The 25,082-nt window shown below is 34.5% G+C and overlaps 1 protein-coding gene across 4 annotated transcripts in view; it reads right to left on the reverse strand.

The window, feature by feature from the left end:
- Nucleotides 1–1,798: 1,798 nt before the first annotated feature.
- The window catches only part of LOC122537618 (ras-related protein Rab-32), a 52,764-nt gene continuing 29,480 nt past the window's right edge, over nucleotides 1,799–25,082 (reverse strand). For 2 of the 4 annotated variants that reach the window (XM_043670920.1, XM_043670919.1), the window contains exons 2-4: nucleotides 7,814–8,042; nucleotides 6,028–6,353; nucleotides 1,799–4,739 (exon numbers count right to left, since the gene is read on the reverse strand). In XM_043670920.1, coding sequence (XP_043526855.1) covers nucleotides 4,626–4,739; nucleotides 6,028–6,353; nucleotides 7,814–8,042 — 669 coding nt within the window. In that variant the 3' untranslated portion in view covers nucleotides 1,799–4,625. Of the gene's footprint in view, nucleotides 4,740–6,027; nucleotides 6,354–7,813; nucleotides 8,043–14,997; nucleotides 15,576–17,977; nucleotides 18,428–20,535; nucleotides 21,364–23,798; nucleotides 24,241–25,082 lie in introns of those variants that run through there. The other 2 variants (XM_043670918.1, XM_043670921.1) reach the window with 2 other exon arrangements.

Raw genomic sequence — 25,082 nt, forward strand, 5'->3', positions numbered from 1 at the left:
AGACTAAATTAATGGGAGAAGAATTGAAAAAATTATTACGAACTTTCCCAATAGAAAGTGAAAGAAAGTTTTCCGACGATCGACGCGCAATATCAAATAAACCACTTTATTCTCAGTTAGAAAATCTTACATAATTAGTAGAGAGGCAAATCTGATGACAATGAGAACTACCGTATTAAAAAATAGCGAGGCAGTGATCAAGTAAAAAAAGAATGCCGGATCGCGAGTGCCATTTACGTAACGATTGCACACGCGATGACTATGAATTGCGAATGAATGACCAAAGGAACAAGAGATTCATCGTGAAAGAATAATCTCAGCTGAAAATCAGCCCTGAACGAACGTGTATTCTTTTTCTTTTTTTTTTTTTACGAGACTTCTTGCTGCGAGTACTTGCAAGAAACGTGAAACGAGAATTCCTCTTCTGCTATTCGTCTATTAAATTTAATAAGAAATGTTTCTTTATTCTATAATAAGCTTCCTTCCTATTTCTTGCACTTCTGAATTTTTCTGATGCAAGCTTTATGCTTTATTTATCGATAATTCTGGCGTCAATTATTTCCCTACGAACAGATTTTCATCAACTTGGAAAAAAATTCAAATAAAGATATACAAATCTATATTCTTCTATCACAGCACTAAAAGTTTTCGTCTCGTTAATATACGATTCAAAATATATCAAGAATAGAATTTCATCAGTTTTTATGAAGCAGAATTGTATCGCCGAAACGAAGAAAAAAAAAATCACTCGCACGTACAAAAAAATATAGATTCGAGAAATCGATATGTTGGAATGAGAATTTTTTCTCTGTTAGTATATAATCATAGCAAGAATAGATCTAGAACAGATAAGAAATCATAGTAAGTGATTTTAAGAAATTATCATTAAAATAGAATTTCCATAGAAATACTCGACAGAGCAGAGTTAAATCGTTGAAACGAAGGGGAAATGAAATTTGCAGCTAACCATTTATATCGAGTCTCAGTTACTTTACTATAAATTATATGTATATATATAACATGTTTCTTATACATAAATACAATTTGTATATAACATATAATACGTATGAACAAAGTATTATCTTAATAATAATAATAATAATAATAATAATAGTAATAATAAAAAGAGAAACAATGGAGTAGTACACGAAAACACGTCACAGAATTTTAGAAAACACAGAAACTCATGGTATTTTCCGTTTTTCTCTCTACTGAACACGCATTACGTGGACATTAGCAATGATTCGTATAAAAAACTCTATTTAGGTCGACGTTATTATGTATGTAGAAAAGGAATTGTTTTCCTAGCAATCGCATTCTCAATACACAGGCATTTTTCTTTCTTTCTTTCTTTCTATTTTTTTTTTCTTTTTTTTTTTTTTATGTATATCTATATATATTAATCGACGGATTAAAGTTCGTTGGAGAATGATCACGAGTATCGCTCACAAGTATCTGAACACTTTTCGTTTAGCAAAACAATCCTTTCATTCGTTTCGTTTCGCTCGAGTTTTCTAATAATAACGACGCGAAAACGAATGTGAAATGTAAAATAATGAAATTAAATGTGAATTTATTATTATCAAATGAATTTATTATTACTTATTTGAAAATGGTACGAATATTAACAGTAGAAAATTACAAGTTTCATTAATAAGTAGAATTCTTTATAGATTTTAGAAATTATTTACAACCTGTAAATTCTTTGAAAATTGCAAATTTTTTTGCAATAATAACTAGTTTCTATAAATTGGTCTTTTTAGTAAATTTAAAAACACCAAATACTCGACACTTTCAATACTAATAAAATTAATATATTTGATGGTTTTAAATAATTCTTAGGTATACTTCTAAATATATATACGTCATACTCTTGAATTTCCGCAATGTTAGTAGAGTCCTCTTTTATTTATTAATTCGAAGCTTAAAAGTTAAAGTAAAGCAAATGAATGCAAAGAATTTTGAAAATTCGTCGAAAATTAATGTTCCATCATTTTCGTCGTCAAATATTTTGCTCTAGGAAAAACGAATTTCACCATTATTGCTTCAATACGTGTTGTTATATAACATTACATCATACTTATACAATATTATACTTCGCTCTTATAATTAAACTGCACGAATTCCACGAAAGGTAAGCGAATGAACGTTCAGATACTTTTGAACGACGATACGTATAAATTATCATAGACTTATCATAGTAAATCGATCGATAGTATTCTCAGTTCGATTGGAATGAAAGTCACGATCAGCGTTCGTAGAGCTGTTCGTGAATTGAAAATAAAAAAAAAAAAAAAAAAAAAAAAATAAAACCCAGAGGGAAGAGGGAAGTTTCCCTCTTAATTCTTAATTTACGCGTTTAACAATCGACAGTTGTTCGATCCGTGAACGCTGTTAATCGTTAATTGTAAATTGTACATCTACGTTCTTTAGTTTCTTAATAGAAAAATCACGCGGAACTTAGCGTTTAGAGTTGATATAAAAACCGCTGAAATGCGAGTGTGGTTGGGTTTTATTCGTTAGGATTTCACGTTAGTATAATCCTTTAAGATCGAGGGATGGAAACGGAGGAAGGCGCAGTGAAACGGGAATAGACGAGTCAAATATAAAAATAAAATTGCCTGAGTTTCGAATTAAAACTGATCTCTCTACTTTGAAATTACGTCAAAAATAAAGAACCCCAGTACGACAAATTCAATTGAGAAAAAGAGAAAAATGGGCAACTAACAAATTTAATTCGGAAAATATTGACATTAAACAGTGAATTAATCTAAATTACATTGCAATTCCCATTTTCACTCGAAATATTCCCTCTCTTCCATCCCTCAAGCGCGACACATTCATTTTTACATGAAAATTATTAATCGTAGCTCATCTTACTCGTGCCTGCAAACAACCTCCGCGTTCAATACTGTACAGCAAGTAACGAAACGTAGAATCGATTGAAGTCTATGAGAGAACGATCGCCTGGAACGTAATCGTTCGCCACTAGTGTCGACAGAATCGCAAAGAATTCGAGCAACGGCGCGTTCACAGGCTCTTTCCTCACCGTGTACACACATCGATTAATTATTATTTGTCACGTTATTATTTGTCTCTTGTGTTGGAGGCAAAAGTCTTGCGAGCAGTGCCCGCTCTCGATCAACCTTGAAAGTTACACCCCGTTACAACGTTCAAAATTACTCGTAAAAATCCTTGTGTGTCATCTGTCGGGCATCCTTTCGTCGTTCATTCGTTCGTTCGTTGTTCACGAGTTACTCTATAGTAATTTTCTTTTTTTTTCTTCTTTCCGATGGAAGAGAGAACGTGGAGAGTTGGAAGATTGGACTGACTGCGAGTAAGCTAGGAATGCTGAGACGAGTCACACCTTTTCAAACTCTTCTTATAAAGCTAATAAATAATATAAAATAGCTGACATTCTATATTTCTATGATGAATATTTGGAAGATGTGTAAAAGTGACCTAAGCTACAGAGAAGAACAATGTTAAAATTGTTTAAAAATGGACTCGTTAAAAGAACCTTTGAATTTTGAAACTTGATTCTGAAACTTGAATACTTGGAAGATATATTCAATATATATTGAAATTAAGCTTAAAAATAGACAACAAGAAGTTTCCAAATTCGGTTCTATAAACATTTATATTTATAAGATGTGTGTCTTCTTATAAATTCATTGTTCAGTATTCTTTCGAGTTGATCAAAGTTCACAAAATCGTTGTTAAGTCACAAAATTTTCAATCAATGAAGAATAAATTCCCCGGTAGCTCACTTTTGTAAAAGATAAGAATTATTATTAGTCGATCGTGACTGCTGGAATTTGAAATTTAGCAATTGACAATTCTTACATAATAATTTTACTACATATGCTAAATTAATTAATATTATTACGAACTCACTCGGTATACTTATAATGTATCGATGAAACACAACGACGAAGCAATAAGTATTCCCAAACTTTGAATACACTCGCAGTGATATTTTAATTGTTCACTATCGAACGATCGACATTGTTTCGAACAATGCAAACTGCAAGACTCCTATCAACGACGAAATAAAAGTCTTGAAATAAAAAGTGCTAATTAATTAACACGCTCGTTGACAAGAATTTTCAGTCTTTTCATTGTCAATCGTTCAATACTGAAAATAAAAAAAAAAAAAAAAAAAAACGATGTTACGAATATTTCTGTAACTCTCCCAAAAATTACAGAAGATTAATTATTTTCACTAATGCTATCAAGCACAATATTTTTCATTTCTGCTCAGCATTCCGTGCTTCATCGTTTTCATAAAAATCGAATCTCCCATAAATGCGCGTAAATGTAAATTTATACGTATATTTACAATGCAAAGATCGTTCGAGTTTCATGACCTCTCAGTAAACAATTAACGACGCGCAACGAAGCGTCGAGATCTTGTGAAAACGGAGCTCGATCGACGAGAAAACGATGGTCGTGATGATTCGTTTCTTGGAGAGGCAACTGGTCACACGATCGAGACGAGACGATCCAACGACAACGACGACTGGACTGGACTCTCGTGTCATGGCACCGGTGGTGGTTAAACGATGACGGCAGGACCGCGATAACAGGCCGGACGATCCTGCTATCGGTTGATTACCGATTCGTCAGCAGGAGCAAGATTTCTTTGAACTCGTCGGCGACTGATTCAGCGCAAACCGCTCGCCGTCCGTCTGATCCTGAGAGCCGTTTCCTTTCATCAGCTGGTCATTCTGAAGTATCTGCAAGAACAAATTCATCAGACTTATCGATGGCAAAGTCGAATGACAGATCTTTTTCAGACATAGTAGAACGTAACACGTTATCGATTTCAATCAATAATGATGCGTAAAATCTTCGAAGATTGTTTTAAATGTTAGTAGAACTACCGACGATTTAAAGCATCAAAATTTCCATCAGACGCGTTAAAATGAAAAAAGAAAGAGAGAAATTCTATAACATAACGGAGTAAGTAAGTTTTTACTTGCATATTTTATTTAAAAACCGTTTGAATTTCTAAAAATTAACTGATTTACGTCTATAAAATATTTAACAAAAATTATAAATTGGTCAATCTAACTTAGATAGTTCTAGCGTTAATAATCAAGCTTCCTAATCGATTCCATATACATACATTCGAAATATATAAATTACCTTTAATCTTAAGATAAGCGGTTAAGGTTGTTTTTTTTTATATATATATAGTGAAAAGCGTAACTGTACCAATGACAATGAAAAATTGTCGACAATTGTTGTCTAAAATTCCCGACAGATTTGTCCAATTGTGACTTGAAAAAAAATGGATAAAATAATCTGTACAAAGTACAACGAAGGGAGCTTATTGGTCAAACAGATGATGTCACGACACTGAATTAGTTTCACTGAACGAATAACAATTAACTATGCATTGTAAGACGAGTCACCTTGACGCGTAAATGCGTCATTGATAAATCCATCGGGCTTGTACGCACGCTAATCACGAGGGCGATACGATATTCCGCAAATAAACTGGCACTCTTCTTGAGCTATCTTTGAATAATTGAATTTTGCGGTCGAATCAAAGAATACAACGCCATAAAGTGTCGATTAGAGCAGTATTTTGCTTTTGCTGTTTGAAATAAAGTAAGTTAAACACGGTTGTTCAGCTTATTTCATTCGATGCGATACGACGAAATTCCATTGCGTTAATAACATGATAGTTTCAGTCAGAAATTCTTGTCTTCTAATTTCTCAAATAATGAAAAATTTTCTGGAGCTTGCATAAACCAGTAATTTTTGTAATAATTGTCAATTGTCAACAAGGCATTCTTTCGTCCCTTTGCAACAGTTAAACAAAAGATTATTTACCCCAGAAAGTAATAAGGAAGTAACGAGGAAAATTATTAAACTAAATGAATAATTACTTGCAATCTACTCCGTTTTTATTAAAGGGACGTTTTATCAGCCCCTTTGCGACAACTGAGAAAATTAATTAAAACGTTGCTTCTCTAGTCGCGATGGGAATTAAATTTATCGATCATTGTCACTCACTTTATTGACGAGAAACTTTGCGGCCTCCTCGATATTAATATTTTCCTTGGCCGACGTCTCGAACCACCCGGCGAAATTCTTCTCTTTACAGTATTCGTCCATTTTCGCTGGTGAGTTGACCAGGCCTTCCTTCTGCTGGTCACATTTGTTCGCCAGAAGCACGCAGGGTATCGGCGAACCGTCAGGAAGCTGGACTTTCGAGTCCAAATCTTGTTTCCATTTCACCACCGCGTCCAACGTGGCACTTCTCGTCACGTCGAACACTATGAACGCGCCAACTGCTTCCTTGTAGTACACCCGCGTCATGTTTCCAAATCTTTCTTGACCTGGACAATCGAAGCGAGAGAAATAGAGGGAAATAGACTTTATCAGTGTGTGTAATATTGAAATTCAGTTGAATTAGTTGGAATTTACTTTTTTCGAGCATTTCACAGTTGTTTCGAGTTGTTTTAACTTTCCTGCGAAATTTCTTCCATTTCGGAGAAAGGAGACTTCAATGAGGTCTGTTGCACAGGCAATGTGCTCAGTGCCAATTTCATTTCTATTAAAATGATTGGCTACCACGGTGACTATCAATGATCGGCATTACTTTTTAGATAATATAATATAACATAATAATAATAGTACAATTATAATAATACAAGAGTAACATAATAATAGTACAATTTTGTCAAAAATATATATATTGCAGTATTGTATGTTTCAATCTGTCATGAGTTCTAAAGCAAAAATATATAAAACTCAAGATACAAAAAGATAAATATAGTAATTACGATGATTCTAACTTTTTAAAATATTTTTTAAATATTTTTTTTTAATTTTTTTTTAATAATAGTACAATTTTGTCAAAAATATATATATTGCAGTATTGTGTGTTTCAATCTGTCATGAATTCTAAAGCAAAAATATATAAACCTCAAGATACAAAACGATGAATATAGTAATTACGATGATTCTAATTTTTTAAAATATTTTTTAAATATTTTTCTAATATTTTTTTTAAATTTTTTTTTAATAATAGTACAATTTTGTCAAAAATATATATATTGCAGTATTGTGTGTTTCAATCTGTCATGAGTTTTAAAGCAAAAATATATAAAACTCAAGATACAAAACGATGAATATAGTAATTACGATGATTCTAATTTTTTTAAATATTTTTTTTTTATTTTTTTTTTAATAATAGTACAATTTTGTCAAAAATATATATATTGCAGTATTGTATGTTTCAATCTGTCATGAGTTCTAAAGCAAAAATATATAAAAATCAAGACACAAAAAGATGAATATAGTAATTATGATGATTCTAACTTTTTTTAATATTTGCACTCCTGCTCAAAAACCTTAGAATAATTATTATAATATTTCTCCGAAAATGAACGAAAATTATGATACATGAAAAGAAAGAATACATTATGTAGCGTGTTAGCAATTTTATTCAAGTATCTATAGAATTTAAAAAATCCATAATTTATAAAATCAAATAGTATACAATGTATTGTAATAATGAAAAATCTATGTAGTGAAAAATCCATAAATTATGTAAAAAAAAAAATGAAGAATCATAATTACATACAATTAACATTTTTTTAATTATTATATAATATAATGTTATAATATATAAAATACATTGTAATAATGTTACAATTATATAAAATGGCGAAATACGAAATATTACAATTACATTGACTACGTTATCGCGAAAAGAAGAGTTGTCGTTCGATGCTGGCAGAGATCGCGTCGGCAAAGAAATGAAAGAGACGAAAAAAAAAAAAGGAGAACCAACCTGCGATATCCCATAGCTGTAGCCTTATGATCGTGTGCGGGTCCCAGTTCAATACTTTCAATGCGAAGTCGACGCCAATCGTCGCGCGATAATGCTGTGAGAAAAATTGATGCACGTATCTCTTGATGATGGACGTCTTTCCGGCGCCCAGCTCACCAATCACCAGGATTTTATACAAGTGTTCTCGTTTCTCGCCAACTCCGGCATTCGGCGAATTGTTCTGTGACGACTGTGCACAACAGAAAATAAGATTAAGCACCATCGAGCGGCCGTTCTTTGGAAATTTATCATTTATAAACACGCAAGCTTTACAATGCAATTCATTCATCACACGCACATTTGTTACATGATATTTCGACGTTGCAAATATTTTATTACGCAACAAAGTATTTAGAGCAATACTTTAAACATTAAATTTCATCAAATGATAAAAAAATATTTAGATTGGGAGAACAACTCTGATCACCGTGAACATTTTATTGTTCTTAGAGGATAAGTTTTGTTAACAAAAGTTGTTTTAGAATGACGAAATTTTGAAGCAAATTAAATGAACTCGGACTGGTTTAATGAAAAACTCGTGAAAAAAATCAAGCTATTATTCAATTAATTCATCGACTTATTTGTTGAACGTCGTTTAGTCATCGAGAAAAAAAATTATTCAGGCCGAGAGAGTTATAATAAGCCACAGTTATCTCGAATATTCTCATTATTTTCCGTCTGCTACTCACAATCAAACGAATAATGCCTACTTTTATCGCATTTCTCCTGTCTTATCTTTGTTATGCAACTATATTATTCGGTGTTTGACACAATTATACAGTAATTGTACATGTACAATACAAGTTTACTATGTATTCCCACACAGAGAAATGAATATTTCAAAATTATTCTTCTACGCTTCTTGATTCATTTATTTACAACGAAAGAAGATTATTCGTTGGAACATGTCATTTTAATCTATTTTATTCTATTTTAATTAAAAAACAGACACCCGATCACAAAAGTCTGCACAATGTCTGTCGGAAATTTCAAAATTACTTAAAATAGAAAATGAAGTAGATCAATTAATTTGTTAACTAAGATCAGATCACTTCCGGAATATTGGCAACGTTTCCTGAACTTCTAAACATATATAAATTTAAATTTAATTGTATAATACATTTCTCAATTTTCCTTTCAATTTATTAATGTTTTCCAATAAAAAAAATATAAGAAACATCGTCGTATTGCCAGAATCTGTACAACTGTAATTAAAAGGGTCGAGTGACTGATAAAGATTTGCAACAATGTTTCTGACGATTTGCTTATCTTATCAGGTCACGAGTGAAAAAGAAACGACAAGTAGCAAGTAAAGAACGTAATAAAAACGATTTAACACCTGTCAGCACAAACACGACAGACTTAATATTCATTGTTCACTTACGCACAAGAAAAAGAGAGAATATCAAGTTTTGGTACTTCTTATCTTTCAATACACAATACAATGTGTAACTAGTGATACGACCAAGTAGGAGGCGATTCTACATGGAAAAACAAGTTGAAAAGAAGGAATAAAATGTTTTCATTGAAGCCTTCGTTTTCGTGAAAATCAAATTTGAAAATTTATTTAAGTTTATACTCTCATGTATCAAAATAAATGTAAAGCCAGGAGAATTTTAATTCGCGACACAGCCAGCGATAAAGAGCACAATGTTGAACTTAAAATTGATTAAAACTGACATTTCATCTTCTTCGTGCAACATACTTATTTTCCTTCGTGTAATACGATTATTTTCACTTATTTATATCCTTATACTCACTTATACTCGCTGTTGCTATCACGAAATTACTATCATCAATAAAGGGGCACAACGTCAATCACGTGTTCACGATCGAGCAAACATTAATCCACGTGGTCAACATGGCACTAGGATATATATAATACTAAACTTGTATCAGAGTAACTAAAGCGTAACGAATAAAGAGATACATTTAACAAAGTATTAAATAATATTTAAATGAAAATGTTATTTGATAAATATTAATAAAATATTAACGAACATCGAAGTATTTGTAGCGCAGTAAAGAATACAAGAATCGAAGATTTATAAAAATAAAGAAAGAAAAAAGGAGCACAAGACTTGATCATTGAAGAATCTTGGAAGAACCAACCCAGAACCACCTCCAATTCTTCGGATTCACTTTCGATTCAGAAATCGAACGAGGCAGGCTCTTAATTCTCTTTTTGGCGTCCATGTTGTTGCCGCTGAGAGTTTTCTCTAGAAATACACACGCTCGCTAGACACGATGTTCACTGATCGGTATGTTTGTCTGAACTAACGATGTTCGTTCGACAATCATAAACCGATCGACGAACTCCAGGGTGAATGATTCACCGACAACGATCGTTTGGAAATGCAAATCCGCCATCTTCCATGCAGTTAACGATACGTGATACATTGAACACACTATGGTGTGACAAACAATGTTTCGTGTTTTCTGTACCTATTTGTACAAGAGTCTAGTTCAATTGAGTCAAAAAACATAATCTTTGCTCCTACCGAGTAAATAGACAGCAGATAGCAACGCGAAAGTAACTTCATTAACGAATGTAGTTTCTTCTACATGTTTTAGTTCTGTACGACATGGTAAATTAATACTTCTACGATAACTGCATCTTTTCAGAACCGATTGCTTAAAGGATAGTTTGAAATTTTCAAAAAATCGATTTTTTTTTTTTTGGTTTTGTTTTAAATAGTAGTTTGAAGTCTTAGAAATAGGATACAAGAGGTTCTAGCCTTATTTTGGGGTATGATAATAAATCCGCGGATACAGAATAATTGAATTTGCATCACTGTTTACAACTTTAAGCAGTATTATAAAGTGTAAATCGTAATATCACTTGTGATGAATCGAATATTAGGAGACTTGAATTCAATTTAGTTGTGAATTGTAAGAACTGTGAGCCGCGATATATAAGTAAAAAAAAAAGCAAGTAAAGGATACATATGAAAAATGACGTTCTGAAACTTTAAACGCATTTTTCTCGAAACTAGGTTTTTAGAAACGGTGTGCAAGATATCTCGGAATCTAACCAACCGATTACTGTGAAACTTGGTACGTATCTTTAGTGTAACATTTACTAGGGATTGACGATCGAACATTTTTTTAATTTTTAATAATTTTGAAAAATATAAGCAAAAAACTGTAAAAATTTTTGGCGTAAATTCGATACATCAAAAACAAATAGCTATTTTCATAATTTTCACAAAAATAAAAATGTTGGATCGTCAATCCTTAGAGAATATTGTGTACTTTTGAACTTTTTTTGCCTTTTTGTCGCAACTAATCCTGTTTGGCTGGAATCATGCACACCGATAGGCAATGTAAAAAAATTTGCCGTTAAAAACTTAAATAAGAGCCCTCTTTTTCTCTCTTTTAATGTTGCTTTTTATAGTTCATAATGTGTTAAAATAAACCATATCTTTTTTTAACTAGCCCTCCAAAGTATTCGTAATTTCTAGGCCCGTCAAACTGTCCTGCCCCCTTAATTTTCTAATAACAAGAATAAATATTACTGTATTCACGAGTATTGTAATTCATTCACGTTAATGTGTTATACCTGTACTCTATAAAATTAATATTAATGTGCAAAATTAATATTAATGTAACGTATCATTAAGTATATATAGAATAATATAGTTAGTATTGTAATTATTACTCATGAATATTCAGAATATTATTATTTTAATTATAGCAATACGTTGCTATTACTAAAGAGAAATTTCTGTATAATATTATTATACTATTTGCAAATATTACGCATATTCGTGCCAGAATATTATTCTTCGAATTTGCAATTAAATCACAGGAAACATGTTACCGCACTCAATCGATTTTAAGTTTCAAGAACATGACGCGACAAATGCTTTTAATCTGCAGTTTTCGATTTAAAGCATCGCTGTTTTGGAAATTCATGCTGAACTTTTCTACCTGAGAATTATTTGATAATTATATTCGTGAGCTGTTCCTTGCCTTTTTCGTTAATTACTTTTCTTTGAGACGCAGAGATTTAGAGACACTGAATGAATAATTATACATTTTTCTTCTTCGTGAATTCTCGATGAATTATTCATTTCAGATAATCAAGATAATATTAATGAAAATATTATAACGAAAACACACTATTACTGCAAGCCAGATTTTAATTTTGCTAAAAGCACCCGTGTACGATTTAAACGAATTCCAAATAACTCCAACGAAAAGGCAGATTTAATTTTTAAATTGGCTATTAGCCCGCGAAATTTCATTGATATAGGGGCTCTTTTTTTCTCTTTTAATGTTGCTTTTTATAATTCATAATGTATTAAAATAAACCATAAAAGCCATGTCAATTAAATATGTACTTTTTTTTTCAGTAGCCCTCCAAAGTATTCGTAATTTTTAGGCCCGTCAAACTGTCCTGCTCCATTAACAAATTTGCTAGCCGCAAAACAGCCTCGTCACAGTCACATCATTCTAATTTTTCAATGAATTTAAAAGCTTTATAGATTTTTAGATTATATAGCTTCTTCCATTAACTCTTATTTTATTCCATTTTATTTACTTGTTACCAGATTATCATAGTTCATCGTTACATTACAATATATTAATCACGATGTTTGTTTAAATTATGGTGTTCGATTAAATGTTAGTACTTTCTAAATTTCTCGTCGCAATAAATTGTAATCCTCTTTGGGACGTAAAATTCAATAAATATTTCGATACGCATACGAATTTACATAAAAACCTGTAATTTCGTTATTGGGAAAGTCTTACAAAAATTTTGACGCAATTCGGGCTGAATCCACTTGTTCCAAACAAGATGATTCAGAATGATAGAGGAAATCCATCGAAACGAACGAAAAATCGCTGATGACAGAGACAATAAACGAAGGAGATAATAATAATAATAACGCTGCGGAAAATCTAACTTTCGAGGAGCGAATCTACCAAGAACTCGTCTCAATAGCTTTTCTCCTCGTTTCCAATAGCCCTTTCCCTACTCGCCGCGTTTTCCTCTTGAGACAAGCCGAGGCGAGGGTAGACGTGCTTCAATTAGGCTTCGCGTCGAGAGAAGCTGGAAATTAGAAGAGATAGAAGGCGCCACCGCGGAGATAGAGCACGGTAGGCCGCGAAACTCGAGAGCGGCTGGATGGAAAGGAAGGGAAAGAAGAGAAAACGAAAAAGCGAGAAAGAAGAAAAATGGAAAACACATGGGACAACAGCGAAGAGAGAGAGAGAGAGAGAGAGAGAGAGAGAGAGAGAGAGAGAGAGAGCAGATTGAACGCGCGACGACCACAAAACCGGAACCGCAGAACGCGTCTATCTTACGATTTCTGCATCATAGGATTACACGCGGATGTTTTCTACGGGCAAATAGATCGAAAGAAATGTTCGCGGTGTTTTGAAACTGTGCCGGGTGTCGATGTCGAGAAAGGGAAACCTGATTATGCAAAGACAACGGGAACACAGGGGTGGTGGTGCACACCGTGAGCCACCCGTGAGTGAGAGATGTTCTTGACGAGTATCGAGTGACGCGTCATTATTCCGGTTGGAAGGAGAATACTTGTTCGGATGGTTGCTTCACGGTTTGGCACGTTACGATATCACTCGCGGAAGATTGACGATAAAAAAAAGTAGAATAATCGAGAAAGAGCTGATATTTTGTTCAAAAAGAACTGTACAAGGGTTATATTGATTCACAGTTTAATACAGTTGAGGTTTTGTTTATGGGAGATAAATAATGAATAGAATAATGATTAGAATAAATAGAATAAATAATAATTAGGGTGATTGAAGTTTATTTGAATATTATTTGTTTGAAAATCTAATAATATCAACTCTTGCTTATAAGAGCACACTTTTATATTTTTTACTTAAAACTTTTTGGAAACATATTTTTTTTATTTTTATAAAAAATAGTATATCGTTGAAACAGTTTTTATCGAATTTTTTTAGTAGTTATCACGCACATGTGATTTTTATGGTCAAAAATTTAGGTTAATTTATTTCTTTGTTGTAACAAATTAATTCCTATATATTTCTATAATCATGATATATTCTAATCATAATATACTCTATAATCATGATAATAAATATATAAATATATAATGAATATATAATTTTGTGAAAATAGTAGTGAAAAGTATAGTGGATATTAATAAGTAGAATTGGATAGAACAAGTAGTATAACTTGGGATATATTCGACAAGTAGTAAGATCGCTATATAAATTCTTTATATAAGTTCTGGATGTCATCTGGATGAAAATAAATAATTCAATTATGAAATGGAGTATCTAAATCACAATGCATAATAATTTCCTTGATCGGATTCGTTTTACGTTTAACAAATTTGATGAAATGTTTGTAAATTCTTAACATCCAGTGTCAATCATACTCATAAGTAATCACCAAATCTCACATATCTAGAAAATAATTTGAAAAATTCGAAATCAAAAAGGCGTAAAAAAAGCTACCTATAATCTATAAAAGTATTTATCTTAATATAATGTAAGTGACAGTATAAGTAGTAGGATAAAAAATAAAGGCAGCAATAAAGAGTCACTTGAGTTAGCACCGAGAAAGGGAGGCATTAATTTGTTAGAAACGAAAATCATCAAAAAGAAACAGAAGAATATTGTTCGCAACATATCGATAAAATAATCATGCCAAAGTCAAAGCAGAATAAAAATAGTTTCAAAACGAAACAGCAGTAAAGATGTCCACCGACGAATTGAAAGAGTCAAATACACCGAGAAGAGAAACCAACATCGAAAGTATCATCAATAGAAAGAAACATCCAACGATGTCAAACACTTTAAATTCGAAGGGGAAGGAAAACTAAACATCTTCTCGAATAACACAATGAAGAACATATCCCAATGACAATGAAAAATTTACAACTTCGTAAAAGAAGATTTTCTTTTACAAAGTGACATTAAAATTTAAATTCTCGCTAATTTTTCATTGTCACTGGCACAATTATGCTCCTCGATTCATCGAGAAAGAGAAATAAATGAGTCAAAATGCAGCAAACAGATGATCGAATAATGTCATCCAAATGGACAGTTATCATCGGATAAATAAAAGAAGCGAAGAATAAAGAGAAGAAGTGAGCAGAGGTAAAAGCTACGGGGCGGTCGCGCAAGCGGTTGTTCCTCACCATGCTGTCCTGGCTGACGACCTTGCTCTTCTCCGCGGACTCGCCCATCATCGGCCCCATAGCAGCCACGTAGCTGTCGTGCTGTCTGTCGTAACTCTCCGTGTAATCCTCCTCGATACCGGCCAAATATCCAACGCCGGTCTCCTCGTCGAACGTGCCCTCGAACGTCGAGAACGTGTCGAACTTCTTCACGCTGATGTGCCTGGCTCTCTTCTTCGTTCGACCCTCGTCCTTCTTTCGAGCGTCTGCCTCCTTCGTCGCCGTTGACTTGTCGTCGTCGTCGACGCTGACGGCTATCACCGTCTCGCCGGAATCGGTGTCGCGGGTCGTCTCGAACAAGCGACGCTGAAAGATGGCGCGTTTCTCTTCGAGCAGGGACAATTTTCGCCTGACCTCGTGAGGCGAGGTCTTCGCTATCGCGGACTCGGACTCGGATTTCGTGCTCAGCTTCGACTTTCTAGGCGGTTCGGCAGATGCTGGACTCGCGGTGTTCTGCTCCGGCCATTTTGAGATCGCGTACGGAAGCGTCGAGCTGCACCGAGCTTCCGGGCGTGGAGACTTCTCCGACGATTGGGAATCTGCGCACGCAGATAATCGCACCGGGTTCAATCGTCGATGAGGTTCGTGGGATTCATTTAGTGATCATGGTGATGATGATGATGATGATGATGATGATGATGATGATGGTGGTGATGATGATGATGATGAAGTGGCGGTCTTTGACGAGGTTCGCGACAGTGGCATCTTTGAACGCAGGTTGTAGGATGTTAGTATGCGGTTCAAGTTGAACATTATGAAAAAAAGAAAAGAAGAATTCCCAAACAAAGAACCACTGGGAATAAAGATATAGTTGAATTGACGGATGTTTATGGTGAAGTTAAGTAAAATTAAGGTGAAGATAAGTGTGGATGTCGAATGACGGCGAGAATTATGGACAACTATTGCGTTACAGTGTGAAGATTAACAAGATAAAAATAAATATTGAACAGTGATGGAATTATGGATGTCAAATAATGGATGTTCATTTTGAAATTCAATAATTGAGAATTAAAGTGTGAGTGTTTTAAAATGGTAAAAATAAAAATAGACGTTGAATGGCGATAAGAGTTGTAGACGTTGAAATTTAGTGGTTACAGTGTGAATGTAATAAAATTGTAAACATAAAGATAGATATTAAATAATGACGGAGTTGTGAACGTTAAATTTGAAATTGCACAATTGAATAATGTTCTAAAACAACAATGGACAATTTGTTGAAGTTGAAATTAAATAACTAAATTAAATGAGGAATTAGAATGATAGAATATGGAATATTATGTAAATATGTGAATTGAGTACAGTATTACGATTTTCTAAATTAAAAGTAATTTAGATGTAGCATCGTTACATTAGAAATTGAAAATTGAAGTTAGATTTAGATTAATATACAAAATATAATCATTGTAAGGTATAAATTGAATACTTGAGTCAAGTAGGATATTATTCCAAGTTAATCACATTACTTCTAGAATCATTAGTGATCAAGTTGAATTAATTAAGATTATTGCTACCAGTGGACTAAAACTAATTAGGTAACGAATCCTACTAAGGTTAAGCTCTACTTTGACTAGAGCGGTTAAGTTAATTATCTTTTACACCTAGGATGATTTATTCGCTAATAGCATTATTCGAATATCCACAGTCATGAACATACTCAGTCTATACTAAATCATAATAGTAAATTCTACAAAGTATTATGAAATGCAATACATATAATAAGTTAAATAATCGAATCACTAAATACACATGTTAGTACGTGTTTAGAGTGGCTTTGTTTATGAAAGAGAAAAATTACTTGTCGCAAAATCTAAAATATATATATTATATAGTAATGAAGAAATTAATTTTATACTGTTAAATATAATATCTAATATAATAAGTATAATCTATTAAATATAATGTATAATAAGAGATATATTATTTGCTTATTATATGTATGTTGTACATGAACTTAAATTGCACATACAATATATATATATATATATTTTACATATAAAATTTTGTGAATACTACATAAAATTCAACGAGACTTACATTAATATTTTCACAGCATTGGTTGCACAAATATTAATATTTTTAAATAAAAAATTACGTGTTAAAGTAACAAAAGCTACCGTAAGCTGATTTTTATACCATGAGATTTATACAGTGATAGTTTTAATAGTAATAGTTTAGGTTAGTATCTTCTCGCAATATAGGTATCAAAATTCGTATCAATAAGACTGCTTATTAATTAATTACCGATGAAAAACATTTGCAAGTTTGTATCTTTCAAACTTAATAATTAAAAAAAGAAACATGAATGCAAATCTTCATACAAATAATTCTAAACCCATCAACTTCAACCTTCCCACAACTCCAAGTTAAAAAACCAATCCAAACACAAGGAAAGAGTTAGAGAAAGAGAGTTGTCCAAACAACAGAGCGGAAAAAAAAGAATTAGCGTTGTTAAAATAAGCTTTGCGCCTGCAGTTCAAAAATGGGAACCTCAAAAGTTCAAGCAACGTTGAGCTGCAAGAAACTGAGATTCCTAACTACTCGAACCCTTAAACTCAGAGACTCAAGCTGTCTAAATTGTACAAGTGCAATATGCCATACTTGAGGCACTTGTGAGCGAGCAGTGGCTCTAAAAGCTCGAATTAATAACACTGGCTGTCTACATTGCGCGAAATGACGACAATAAATAATATCGTAGGCTACCAAATGTAGCTCACAGAATCAACCTTAAGAGCTCAAAGCTTCGAAAGTTTGAACTTCGTCCAACAATCAGCCCCGAAACTCGAATTTTAACGTTAAGTTCTTGAAGCTTGCGAGAGTCAAGTTTCACTAGAAAGAAACGAACAAGGGAGGCCACAAAAGAGTATATACGCATGTACCTGTATCTGTGTAATACAGACCGAAGAGAGAGAGAGAGAGAGAGAGAGAGAGAGAGATGGCTCACCGTTCTGATTCTTGGAAGAAAAGCTCTTGATGGTCAACGACGGCGACTTGCGCTGCACTACCGTCACCGTGCTCACCAGTTTCTCCGTCGGTTTCTCCGGTTTCCTCGGCTTTCCCTTCTCTTCGTCCACCTGGTGTAACGCGGTATCACGCGGAGGCGCCTCGGCCTCGCACTCAAGCCTCTCAGTCTCTTGCCCCTTCCTCGCGATCCTCGACGGACTGTCCGAGAGGCTAGGTGACTCCTGCGACGATTGGCTCTGCGATCGGCTGCTGTCACCACCTTCGGGCGTGTGCCTCGGCTCCTGCTCCGTCGACAGACGAAATTTGTTCAACGACAGCTTGCGCACCAACGAGTGCGACTTTTTCTTCTTCTTCTTCAAGGACGTTGACGGGCCAACACCGCCCTTGCGATCATCGTCCTCCTCCACCGGACTCCGCTTTCGACCCGTTTCTGCCACGTCAGACGGAGAGAAAGAGAGAGAGACAGAGAGAGGATCTCTGGTCAATTTTTGGTAGATTCTTCCGAGATTTGTTTTAATATTCGAGGGTTTGATATAAAGCTCAATGGGATTTTTTAGCGAGCGATAAACTAAATGGTTGAGTTTCCGAAGTTATGTACATAGATACGTTGGTTAGATTAGGGGACTTTTAATGCAAATTGACGGTCTCTGATCAGTTGGTGCTGATTCTGAATTTTACAAGATTAAATCACCAAAATAGTCAAAACGACCAATTTAGAATTTTTTACGGAGATTTTATCCATTTATAATAGTACATTTTCAGAGACCCCAGAGAATGACTTTTAGTAAAACATATAGAGAGAAGCCTGTGCTCCTTACTGTATTCTAAATTTTTTCTCCGCTCTACTAATTTTTCATTTTTATTTTCTCTACTATAAATTTTACATTTCGATTCCCTAGAACTAATGTTAAGATGGAGCTCGATGAATTATGAAAGTTAAGTGTTTCTTGAGTGAGTGATGGATTTACGATTGAGTTTTTGAAATTACGCGTGTTGAATTGATAATTATTATTACTCGCGTTTCATGGCGATCACGTTTTGTTACAAGCGCGCCGGAGGGAAAATGGTATTGAAAAGACAAGTTGATTGCATAAATCCGTTACAATTAACGAGACCTCGATAGCTCCCGATAATTGCTAGATGCAGTGGAGCTATTAAGAAGATTAACATTTCAAAGAATTCGTTCATAAATCGAGAGGAGCAATTGTTCGACCTGTCGATCGTTTTACGTGTCAAGTACCACAACGATTGATTTACGAGAGACGTGACCAATCTAAATGAAGATCGGAGAAATCCACGATATAACAAACAAGATAATTTCAATTAAAAAATCGATCAAAATCGTTCTCAAGTTATCAATTTTCTCCTTATTTCAAACGATCTCATTCGCCAAGTGATTATTCCAAACTGAAAATAAATTCTACTGAAAGACAGATTCTATTGCAAAGAAATATTAATTGAGGAGATAAAAGTTTTTTACTAATGAGTTGATCATTGATTTAAAGGAGAAACTGAAAGAAGAATATTCAAGTTGATCGATTAAAAAGGACGAAAAGGATAAATTGAAAATTGTAGAGTAATTGTCAATCTGCAGATCTGTAAATAATGAGAAGAAGGAGCAAGTCCATGAATAACGACCTGAAGAAGCCTCAAAATCACTACCAGTGGTTCCAATCAGTTTGTTCTCAATGTAAATGAGCAAGGAAACAGATCAAATTGATCTTAATATTATTAAATACAAATGCAAGTGTTCGAGGTAACTTTTCTACATTGAGATAGAGTGATCTCATCAGATTGATGATAAAGATTCTAGTAAATTAACCTTTGAAGAAATAAGAAGAAAAGAACGAAACAATCAACCTAATTTAACATCACAGTTCAAGAATCAATTTACATCGTTTGAGATGCTAATGAGAAGACGAAGCTCAGTTATTTTCTAAAGCTACCACAAAAATAAATTTTTTGCAGATGGACTAAATTGAAATAAGATTCGTTAAACAAATTAAGAACAATTTAACCAAGATGTTTGCAATTTATATTGGAATAATTTTGAAAAATTTCTTAAATTCGAAACTTAATTCATTAATTACACAGAGATATTCAACTGTTAAAAACATTCAAATGTCAATGTTCTACTAATCGCAAAACGAAACTTTATTCGAAGATCAGATAATCTCTAATTTATCCAATCATTCTTCTTTTAAAGCCATAATCAATCTGTAACCTGTCTAGACACAACTTCGTAAAACAAAACTAATAAAATTACACTCCAAGCAACGATCAAAACTAACCCTCCAAAAAAAAGAAAACTATATAATTAAACATTTTTTAACTTGTCTAAGCCACAACTTCGTCAAACAAAACCAATACCACACTCTCCCCCTCCCTAAAAAAACAATCCTCCAACGCCCAAAACCAGCCAAAAAAAGAAACCTCAGAACATACTCTCGACAATTACAGAAACAAATGCTCGATAATCACAGTTCTATCGCAATCGAAAAAGAAGAACCTCCAATCGAAAACTCCACAAAATAAAACCTTTTTCCTCGACATCCGGCTGAGGCTCGACAGCAGCCGGCTCGTCCAGCTGCCTGTTCTTCCTCCTGATCTTGAACAGCCCTCCCTCCTTGCGGAAACTGCTTTTCAAATTGCCGAATCTTCCCCTTTTCTTGTCATCGGCCCCCGGTGGATCGTTCGCGGCGACGTTCGTCGTCGTCCCGGCGCTGGTCACCGTGTCCAAACTCGAGCTGCTGTCACCGACGGTGGTCACGTACTCGCCGGAAGTGCTGCACGCGAACCTGTTCCGCTCCTCTTCGGACGAGGAGCGCGCGATCACCGTGTCCGGCGAGCTTCCGCCCTCGTTTGCGCTCTCGTTACGATCCATCCTCACGTGGAAAAGGGGGCCGGGCGGGGCGGGTTAGGGGGGAGCGAGGGGAGGGAGAGGGCGAAGAAAGCGCGTTACGTATGTGTGTGCGTGCGAGCGCGCGCGCGACAAACCGAGCGGAGACTCGCGAAACCGACGATGGTTTAAGAATGCGCGAGCGATGCACACACGGGATCTAAAAACGTGGGCGATATTTTCGCGTCCGACTGTGTGCGGGGCACGAGCCACAGTCCACGGGCTGGCTTCCTACGGCCGACGCGGAAACCTTAGAACAACCGCCTTTCTAGGTCCGATCTGGCCGGCCACCGGATAATCCGACACGTTTCCCCCTCCGTTTTCTATTCTCTATATTTTTTTCATATGTGTCGCCTCTGTTCTTCGCTGGCGAGCGAAGTTATTGCTCTAGTGGGGAATTGAAAGTGGGGGAGAGAGAGAGAGAGAGAGAGAGAGAGAGGGATGTGCGACGTGATTTTGTCAACCGTCTGTAATTCAAATTTTGATTACTTAAGAGAGAGAGATTATTTATTGATTAATTGCTTTATTAATTCCCTATGATTAGAGTTGGGTTCATTTAGGAGAGAGAGAAAGATTATTGGACAATTGTTTTGTTATTAATTTTGTCAACCCTCTGTAATTGGAATTTTGATTATCTAGGGGAGAGTGATTCGAGAGATTATTTATTGATTATTTGTTTCATTAACTCCCTATGATTAGAGTTTTGTTCATTTAGGAGAAAAAGAGAGAGAGAGAGAGAGATTATTGGACAATTGCTTTGTTATTAATTTTGTCAATCCTCTGTAATTGAAATTTTGATTACTTAAGAGAGAGAGATTATTTATTGATTAATTGATTTATTAATTCCCTATGATTAGAGTTTGATTCATTTAGACAAGAGAGAGAGAGAGAGATTATTGTTATTAATTATGTCAACCCTCTGTAATTGGAATTTTGATCATCTAGGGGAGAGCGATTCGAGAGATTATTTATTGATTAATTGTTTTAGCCCTTCCTGTTTAACCCCTTCTATAATTAGAAATTCACTTATTTGGAAGTAGGAGATTATTAGACAATTGTTTTCTTACCAACCCTTATCAACCCTCTGTAATTAGAATTTTGTTGAAGGAGATTATTGATCAATTGTAGTTATTTGAAATTACAATTTCACTTGACGTTTAATTTTGTTCTATTGATGATACGCAATAACGATGCAACAAGTATTTTTCATACGTGAACATGTGGACGTGCAACTTTCAAATTGAAGGATGTCAGAGAGGGTTCACTGTCCAGGTCTCCAATGTTTTGTAATTCACAATAAATAAATACGAGTTTGAAAATTCTTAAATTCTTAATTTCATAATATAAATAACGCATTGAGCGTTCTACGATTTGCAACAAATAAGTATAATTTTTAAAAATTTTCAAATTTTATGAATTTCTGTATTCCTTAGCTCGTAATATTTATTAGATCAAATTTATTTAACACTGATCTTATGCGTGCATCGAGAAACATGACACGCTGTAAAAAAAAATGCTGTGCATATACGATACATGTTAAGATTAAATTAAAGAGATTCATTAGATTTATTCATCACTGTATTTTATATTGCAATAATATAAAATTATTCAAGTATTTATACACGGTAGCGTAAATACATAATATGCAATTACATATTGTAGAGAATTATATGTAGGTGAAGAATAAAACAGTGATTTTGAGTGGAATCAAAAAATTATGGGTACCAAAATTATGACACCATATTGATCACTCATTTGCATTAGAAAGTAAATAGTACTTCTATTACGTTTTCATAATGGAACAAAATTTTTTAAAACTATAATAAACTCCATTTATTGAAATTTTAGTTAGTGTCTGACTATGTACCGACTGACTCTACTTATCTGAATATCAAATCCTGCCAATCCAATAAAATATTGCGATGAAAGGCAATTCTTTTTCATTAAAAATAAATCTTTCAAAATGATTATTTTTTACTACGAAAATACACGAAATGATTATCACGTAACTGTGTGAAATATTGATTAATTAGTTTCCTGTTGTTTTTATGACAAATTATGACACATAAATGTAGCGTATAATTTTTACGTTCTTCGATTCACGCCGGGAGACACGAGTGCCAATAGAAAGGGATACCTAGGTTCGATAGACCGTAGATTCGAATAGGGATCAGAGATAGATAGCCGATGAAATGGAGAAGCCTGGGAGCTAGAGGATGGAGTAGTATTCGCGGTTTATTTCCTGAGTATAATGGTCGCGTTTCTGGGTTCTTCGGCACGCTATAAAACACTCCACGAGAGGTCACTGATGGATAATTATGTACAAAATATTTTTGTTTTCAAAAACTTCTCAGTACTTTGAATTAATATTAATCGTAACAGTACTTCAAATTATATATTTGTAATTTATTATGTTACTGTAGCGGGATTTTCAATTTATCAATAACACTGATCATTAATATCACACTGTCGTTATAATAAATTACGATTATATCGACCATTAGTATACTGTCATTAATATACTGTAATTTATTATAGCCAATCAATTATACTGTCGAAATTGCTTTCAATTGTACGTAATTTATCATCGTATATTAAATTTGATATTTTCTTGGCCTTCGGAGGGCTGACAAAATTTTCAAATTCTACATAACATACACTAATAATAAAAATCTCTATTTCACGTGCTGCAATATTAACTATTTTCTACACTTTTCGAGAATCAACAAAGCTCAAAAAAAAAAGTCACAAAAGTGAAATTGACGAGTTTCTGAGATAGTTCTCAGTGATGCTCGATCTCTCTATAAAATTACCGAGAACAGAAACCAAAGAAAAATCTCCCCAAAGCGAGAAACGAAATTCCATTTACAGATTCACTTTCGTCGATCGTTGGAGAGCTCACCAGCGAGAGTCTTGCCCGGATCCTAGATCATCCCCCATCGCGCGCACTCTCCCGTTTCACCAACGCGTTCAAGCATGCGCGAGCGATGAAGCGCGCGTCGCGGGAAAAGGCACGCTTCGAAGAAAAAAAAAAAAGAAAAAAAAAAACGGAGAAGGAAATCGAGTGCAGGGAAGTACAACGAAACGATGATTCACTGCGTAAAGCGAAAATTCTCCGCGTTTCTCCGCGAGGAGAGCAACGTCGAGGTGGAAAATCGAGAGGAGGATTCGACTCGCGACGCTGCTGGCTGCGTGCACGGGAACGCACTAAAAGCTCGCGTAAAAATGCCCCAAAGGAGGACACGAGAGGAGGAGCGTAATGGTACCCCTCCACCGAGGCACGCGGGAACACTCGCGTTCGTCGCAACGAGAGTCTGTTACAACTTGCACACGAGGCTGAAAGACGCGTTTCCCGCGCGCTGCGTGGACGCACAGAGACGCACGACACCGTGACAGCACCGTGCAGATTGTAACACGAGCGCCACGTCTTCGTCTCTGCTTGGGGGCCCGGCGTAGTGCGGTGAGCCGCAAGGTCTTGTCATGCGAGCGTCGTCCACTTTGTGTGCCACGCTGTTTCACCTGGTGCTCGACTCCACCTCGCCGCGTTGCGTAACCCCTCGATGCGGGCTCGATTTTCTAGAATCAATTGACGTCGCGGATCGTTTTCGGTTTGCCGGGGTGAGCGTTCTTCGCCACGTGCACAAAATCCTTGGCTCTCGCGATCGTAATGTCTGGCTGTCGGTTGAACTCGGTTTTCTTAATTTCGTGGATGTTGAACTTTCGCGCGACACTTTCAGAACGAATCAAGGATAAGAAAGAATAGACAGCTTCGTTGTGAGCGATGGAATAGATAGTATGAAACAGATAGTGTAACCCGAGACAATTTAAGTGTAAAATAGATAGTATAATTTGAGACAATCTACTATAAAATAGATGGTATAATATAATCCGAGATAATCTAGTATAAAATAGATAGTGTGATCTACTACAAAATAGATAATATAGAGCGATAGAATAGTGATTATGATAATATATTTAGGTTTTCATAACAAATGTAGATTTTCAAAGAGATTTAAATTTCTTTCAATGGTGAATTAATGGTAAAATAACATCAAACAATCAAGTTTATGAAATAGAACACACGTAAGCAAAATTGACAAATGAAACAGTAGTATTCCTAGTACTTTCTATTTCTATAATAAATTGATATTAATAAAAATTAATATTAATAATATTGATATTAATA

This window comes from Frieseomelitta varia, unplaced genomic scaffold, assembly GCF_011392965.1.
Source record: "Frieseomelitta varia isolate USP_RPSP 00005682 unplaced genomic scaffold, Fvar_1.2 scaffold_922, whole genome shotgun sequence".
NCBI classification, from domain to species: domain Eukaryota; kingdom Metazoa; phylum Arthropoda; class Insecta; order Hymenoptera; family Apidae; genus Frieseomelitta; species Frieseomelitta varia.